Source organism: Priapulus caudatus, unplaced genomic scaffold, assembly GCF_000485595.1.
Source record: "Priapulus caudatus unplaced genomic scaffold, Priapulus_caudatus-5.0.1 Scaffold78, whole genome shotgun sequence".
Lineage (NCBI taxonomy): Eukaryota > Metazoa > Priapulida > Priapulimorpha > Priapulimorphida > Priapulidae > Priapulus > Priapulus caudatus.
This window is the reverse complement of record NW_014577139.1, coordinates 496,788-504,088: the sequence shown is the minus strand read 5'-3', so window position 1 is coordinate 504,088 and position 7,301 is coordinate 496,788. Positions and strand designations below refer to the sequence as shown.

Sequence of the window (7,301 nt, the reverse complement as noted above, 5' to 3'; positions counted from 1 at the left end):
AATACCGTAGATTAGGCCCTCTTTTCTTCGGCTTCTGCTTTTTCTGCTTCTCTTCTTCTTCGGCTTCTTCTTCCTCTTCCCCAGCCACACGTGCCTCTCAAACACAAACTTCACCCACTTCTCTGGCCGCACGTCTCTCTCTCAGACACAAACTTAACCAGTCTATCTCAAACAGTAACTCCACAGGTCTATATCAGACACTTCTCTACCCGGCTATCCCAGACCATAACTCCACACGTCTATCTCCAGACAATAACTTCACCTCTCTCCCGCATGTTTCACCTAGCCACCTATCACGCGTGTGAATCACCTAGAGCATAGTCCCGATAATCTAGGTCACGACTCGTAAGTAGATCCCTGTCACTTGTGACACTTGCTATTGTTAGTATGGTCGACTACTGTCTGAAGGGACATCCTAGACATGTAAAGAATCTCAAAAATCTACATTGCCCGAGACTGGTCGATTTTTCTCAGTTAATGCTTCTCTTGAAGCTATGAGATAATTGTTTAATAATCGTATTTAATTTCCGCCTTCGATATAGTCCCTTGGACTTTGAAGACTAATACTTAGGTTATTTACGAGGTTAATCAGAACTGTGGTTATGTATTGTTTGCACTATTGTGATAATCAAGTCATGTAATCTGTACTGGGGACCAAAATGTGATAATGGTTGGTAACTGTCTAATTGTTATTTGAATGTCGTTATTGTAATATTAAATTCAAATTTCATTCGAACTGTTGCTTTCACTCGACTTATTTTCAGCCCAGAGGTATATCCAATAATTCTGATCGGAAGGGGTCATTTCCATGCTGAGCATATTGAGGGTATATTATAGTAGGGTTTTGCATGGAGAGGATCGGGGTATTTCCTTCCTCCAACATTTTCAGGTATGTGTTTGTAATCCGACAGATTTCGACTACATTTTTTTGGTGTTGAAGTACTTTTATTCTATTTCACTGAAGAGAAATGACGTGCAAAATTTACTTTGATGTATTTAAACACAGACAACTTTTTGCCAAGCACTGTAAGAATCAGGCCAGCGATCACAGAAAGGGTTTTTGGCCCCCTGGACTCCTCTCCGGATCCTATTAAGTGTGCACGCACCCAACCACCCACCCACCCACCAACGCAGGCACACGCACATGCATACAAATTCTGGCCCATGCACACCACTAATATCGACGATATATAAAGGTCGAGTTCAATGACATGCAATCACATTTAAGTCATCGAATCTTTGCAATTAATTCTTCAAATTGCGCGAGAAGAACGATCCGGAGCAGGTTGATATATACACACACTGCACTGACCGACTTTTGTGTTTCATCTTTGTATTTTTGCTATCGCACGTCGCAACGTCGTGCTAACCGTAGGCATATAGTGCCGTTGAATGCGACCAGACAGCTTATGAAATCATGCACGTAGCTATTAACCGATTCTTTTTATATTAGGTTCTATTTCGATTAGTTCTACTGCAGAGGTAGTTTAAAGTCTATGCCAACAACCTTTACACGGCCATGACTTAGTGCCTATGAATTGCGCAGACAGGGTGGGGAGTGTTAACCCATGAAGTCACCCAAGAATACGGTGCAATCAGTTGGATTTTTTTTTACTTATCTATTGCGACCAAGACCTATTTTTGCATCACCGAAAAATCGGGACTGCAGTCACAAAAAGGGGGTGCGGACATGCAGGACGCCACTCTGTATCTGCGCCTGCAACCATTATCTTACAGTGAAGAACATTATTCTTTCAGCACTCTCAAAAAGGAGTAGTGTAGCACGCACGCACGCACACACACAAGCAGACGCACATTCTGGGTTCACATTCAAACTCATTTATTAATAAAAATTTGAGCAGTTTTGCTTCCAAAGAAATTCCACAACTACAACTGCTAAATAAAAGCTCTATACAAGCGGTAATGCACAGTTTACTTGTGATGCGGCGTGAACTACTCTCTCCCACCATCGGGTTAATACCAGTGATTTCAGGTTGATTAATATGTAACACGAGGTAGGATTTTGACGCGAATCCCTGTCCCCCCCCCCATTAAGTCTATGCATAGCTTCAAACGATCTGCCTAAGAACAGTCGAACGTTCATATTTTCTGATGCTGGGCATTTCCTGCAAATCCCTTCGTGGTGACCTCTATCACTTGGCTGCTGTTATTCTTGAGTACCGCTGGCATTCTTTGCAATAACCCGCATTGCTTGCACACATCCAGACGCATGCGCAAGATTTCGCCAACATGTCAAGATCCTAATGCACTGCTTTTACACAGGCGACCAATTAAATGTGCGACCAGAAATGACGTCGATTTCTCTCCGACTGATAAGCCGAAAACGAGTGCACCAGCAGCATGGGGGAGGGGGGAAGCAGCGACGTGAGGCGCAGATCTATACGGGTCGTATATTCTCGTAACATTCACAGGTATATCTGTGCCTGCACGGAGCTCATTAATGCATTATCACTGTCAAACAGACTTGTATTTGAGTAAGACTGAAATCAAAATGAACTATCAGCACATTTACCACGAAATGCCTATGCACCAGGGTAAGTTTCTGCACATCGATTGATTTAAAATTCGTTTGCATATTTAAATACACCCGTTTTACGATCTTCGTCGTACAGCTCATAATCCTGTCTTTTCGTCTGGTGTCACACATGATGCCAGCAGAATCCAACTGCACCAACACTTTTAACTCGAAATTTTGACAGTTACGAAATTATTGGTTTCACTAGCAAAGGAAAAGTTGCTATTTATTATGGCATTAAACGCTGTTATTAAACATATATTAACAGCTACATCTAATCACACTTCACAGAGAACTTGCATTAGATATTTTTTAATCAAAAGTTCTTTGTCGAGCAACAACAATGTGCTCAACTGTATATCACTGAGAAAAAATGTAATTTATAATGACATGGTTTCACTGCTACAGTTTATTATAACGTCGCTTATAACGAGAGGATCAGTTCTATACAAATCTCTATATTTCATAGAAAATGATAACTTATTTCGCACTCTGCCTCGTCTCAATTTTATTCTCATGGGCATAACATTGCGCACGTTTTCTCAAGGTAGAGGCTGCTCGGGGCTGCCTTAGCTATTTTACTAGTGTCAGTTCAGCACACCCGATGAAGGGTTCAGGGACACCACCTAAACCATTCTCATTCACTAACATGCACACATACACGCACGCGCTCCCAGAAATGGACTCGCACATAACCAGCCACGCATGCGTGCGAGCAACATGGATCGGACTGCCACTGGCTGCAGTAGTAACGAATTCTATCAAAGCCTATCAAGAATAAGTTGCCACTTTGCACCACTAATCACGTTGGCTCATCTTTACTCTTGCTCTCATTCAATAAACACCACACCATCATAAAGACGTTTGCATGCCGACATTAGGGGCACACTACACCTTTTACAAGGCGACATACAAAAGCATCGCAGCCTACGTGACCACCCTGCGGTAGCACGACGTGCTGGAGACAGTGGCTAGCGTTCCCCTACGCATCCGGTTTACAGGTGAAATACTCACCGATTGCATTGACTAGCTGAAGATCACTTCGCCACTACCTCACTCGCCATATGTACAACAACGTATCACGCTATTGTCTTCCTGACAGCGCTGTTCACTTGTCGGCACACCTTCCACAACAATGCATCAGCTAACCAGCCCTGATATTCTGGAACACTATGCACATACGTGCCAATTTTCATCAGGTTTACCATGCTAAAAGCTGCTGTGAATCTACAAGGAAATAATTTTGTTCAACAGGGTGCAGTTAAAAAACGCAGTGTTCGAGTTATACTACTTTGTAACTTCCCAGCATGCTTGCGTATTTGTGGACGCACCACGACACACACCCCATGTCGCCGTCACATACACACAGCACCTTAAACATCTACACATTTTGATAAAGTCTGCCACGAGGTTCACTGTTGGGCGTTGCCACTTATATAAGTCTCTTTCTCACAGAGAACGCATGGAATTGCCGTCATTGTCATTGGTGCCAGCTGCTGCTCTGTGCACAAGCGATTCGTTTTCAGACCGAGCCGGATTCCAAGTATGAAAAATATGCACACACTTCTTCAAATACGTTAGCAGCGCTCCCTGCATGACCCCGTCAGCAATCATCACGACTCGTAATCTGGCTGCTGATCGTTGATCACTGTGCTGCTATTAAAGTGGTTGCTGCTGCAGTTAGCTGGGGGCGAGCCAAACGCAATAGCATTCGGAAACAACTTGTGGCACTTGGCTTGAAATTCAGTCACCTTCTCCTGACAGACCCCAAACTCATTGCTCTTCATCGCCTCGACGATGTCAGCGCAAACCTGGGGGCAGAAAAATAGAAACGATCAACTCCGCGATCCGCACGGAACCCGGAAAGATGTCAGCGTTCGCACGTGAAATCTTACAAACTTGTGATAATTATATACATATACTGCGCAGGTGCATACATACATGTGAATCTTTCCCCTCCAAGGTTCCGTTGAAGTTGACAAGAAGTGAAAGGGCGCCTTCTCGTGATTTAGGGTCCAGTAGCGACATCACTCTGGCAGCTTGACAAAAACGTGTGCATTAATTTATCAGATGATGATCAATAATATATTAAAAGGCACTCACACAGGTACAAAATTAAAAGTGAATTCAGCTGTGTTATGAAATGGAGCTCATGCATATTTTTCAATCTGCAAACTGGTGAATATATGCATTAAGTGGATAGTAAATTGGCCAAGTGCTGGGTACTTAGAAACGCTGATGGAAAAGCATGGTTGTGGTGTAAAAGTTCGTGCAGAATGTATCTAAAGTGATAAAATTTCACTGCGTATGTAGACACATGCTAGTCACCTGCAAACGCATGGGGAAGCGAGGTGCCATTCCTCTGTAGGTAAGCATCGTTTAACGATGTTAGCGAGTCGGCGCTGAACATTCCGTTAGTTGCCGTCTCCAGCGCCGCGGACACAGTCTCCGGTAGCGCCCCCTTCTGTTCTTGCACTACAGAAGAAACAACACACCCGCTTTGCTTGTTAACAACTGTAATGTTAAATTCAGTTTACATTTATTGTCGCTGATACAGGTTGTTATGAGAATATACCGGTGAAGCATGTTGCAGTTGTTTGAGAGAGAACAAAGACTGTTCTCGTGGTAGACAGCCGTTTTGTATAATAAATTACGTACATATAAATATAAATATATACAAGACGTGACTGAACAATTATAACTGCACAGAGCTCTAAAATAATATAGAAACATTGTATTGACAAAAAGTAATCACTTTTTTCCTGTTTTTCTATTTTTTCAAATATATTTTCATCATGATCGTTATTTTAAGTTGCTTACTTTTGCGGAGGAATTTGATGAGGCACAGGTGCAGCTGTGGATGGTTAGGATCGATTCCACGTGCACGCTTAATCGATTGGAGCATCAGTAGTAGTTTGTCTGTGACAACACGACATAAAACGCTGTTCACCGACTTACAAACAATGTTTTCATTTTCTAAATGTTACCCTACAGCATATAAACATGTAATGATAGTGATAACCAGGCGACAAATTCAAAATAGAAAATCAGCAAATGCAAAATGAGACGGAGAACAATTACTAACCAGAGATCTCACAGATCTTGCTTACCTTTCCTATAGAAAATTTCAAAGGCTAAGATATGTGTCTCTATGCTGTTGGGACAGAGCATCTGCAGGGGCTTGAGAAACCGGATGGCTTCACTCAGAGGGTCGCTCGGCTGAAAGACCAGAGAATGTAAGATCAAAGAAACAAACGACCAAACATATGAACTGCACCTCACGAACGACCAACTCTCTGTCATACCCCGACCAGCTTTTCCTGCAATTACATTCATGAAGCCAGTAAAAATGGGAAAAAATACTGCCGTCTACCATACCCTGGCCAGCTTGTCCGGCAGTAGCTCCTCCTCCTTGGGGCCCTCAACCTCGTCGTTCTGCTGCCGAGCCTTGTTGTGCTGCTCCTTGCGCTCCTGCTGCGCTCGCTGCCTCTCCTTCTCCTGCTGCAACTTCTTCTTCTCCTTCCTCATTTTATTCCTCATCTTCTTGATTTCACTTGGATTCAGGTTCTCTGAAACAGGTCGCAAGGATTCGCATGCATGTCAATTCTCATTCGGAGTTCCGTATGCAGTAAAACTGTTAACATAAGTAATATCGTTAAAAATATTATCCATTGCGGAAATGAAACTCGCTTACTATATCCCGTATGTGTCGCAATGGGTGGTCCAAATGATAATAGAAGAACACGACGTTTTGTCGTCGCGCAGTACTGGACACTTCGTCAGGTGATGCCGCGACGTGCGCGTGAGTTTTATATATCCCCCGTTGGATTGAGCGGTACAACTGCTGGACAGGCGCTGCTGTGATTGGCGGTCTGACGCATGATGTTTTCTTGCGCCGTGCCGCGGCGCGTGCGCGCTGCAAGTTCCCGCGTCGAAATCGTCTGCTAGCGTTGGCTGTAATCTCACCTGTTGTGGGTCTGCGCGTGTTTGCTATCGTAACGTGTGATTCATGGCGGCGTATCGTTGACATCCAGAAATTGGGATATCTAACCGTTGTCTCTGTTAAAGTTGTTAGGGCGGAGACGAATGTTAATGCTTCTTTTACCTCCGTGTGTACCAGTGTCGCTCTTGGCGAGGCACTGTATCCTTCCCAGTCAGGCTGGTGCTGGTTCTCCCATGCGTGTTCGGCCACTGCTGAGTTTGTCGGTTCGAAGCAGCCTAACATCCCTCTTGTGTTCCGTAATCCTTCCGCTATAGGTCGGGCTGTTTCACCGATATGGATCCGACACACCCTTGACAAGGGATGTTATACCCATGCCGTCGCGTCTGTGTTCAGGCACTGGATCCTTTGGGCGTACTAGAACGATTGGCAGCGGATATCGCGCGAAGCGCTCAATCGCCAGCGTAGTGGCGGCACGTTACTCAACATCGCTGCTTTTACCCAACGAAGTATCGCGCGGTCCTTTCAGGAGAGCAGGAAGCCGCGGCTTTCTCGCTCTCATCGGCTAGTTCATCTGCGCATAGCCACGAGGGATCGCACTACCACCGTTAGGATAGAAGCTGTAGAAAAGCTGCCAATTCTTATGTTCGTTACTTAGGCGCGTTTTGTTTGCTGTAATAACGGAGGTTTTTGTTCACATTGTAATAATAGTTAATGAGTAGCGTTGACCTTGCTGAGCTTTAGACGATAACGAATATAAGGGGTGGAACGAGGCTGTAAGATAGCGTTGCTTTAGGGCATTTTTCGGTTCGCCGTGTTGCTCGG

At 44.3% G+C, this 7,301-nt stretch overlaps 1 protein-coding gene across 1 annotated transcript in view; it reads right to left on the bottom strand.

Moving 5' to 3' along the window:
- Positions 1 to 1,816: 1,816 nt before the first annotated feature.
- The window catches only part of LOC106821588 (N-alpha-acetyltransferase 15, NatA auxiliary subunit-like), a 39,512-nt gene continuing 34,027 nt past the window's right edge, over positions 1,817 to 7,301 (bottom strand). The window contains exons 14-19 of the mRNA XM_014826469.1: positions 5,915 to 6,105; positions 5,647 to 5,755; positions 5,357 to 5,455; positions 4,865 to 5,011; positions 4,478 to 4,575; positions 1,817 to 4,347 (exon numbers count right to left, since the gene is read on the bottom strand). Coding sequence (XP_014681955.1) covers positions 4,150 to 4,347; positions 4,478 to 4,575; positions 4,865 to 5,011; positions 5,357 to 5,455; positions 5,647 to 5,755; positions 5,915 to 6,105 — 842 coding nt within the window. The 3' untranslated portion in view covers positions 1,817 to 4,149. The remainder of the gene's footprint in view (positions 4,348 to 4,477; positions 4,576 to 4,864; positions 5,012 to 5,356; positions 5,456 to 5,646; positions 5,756 to 5,914; positions 6,106 to 7,301) is intronic.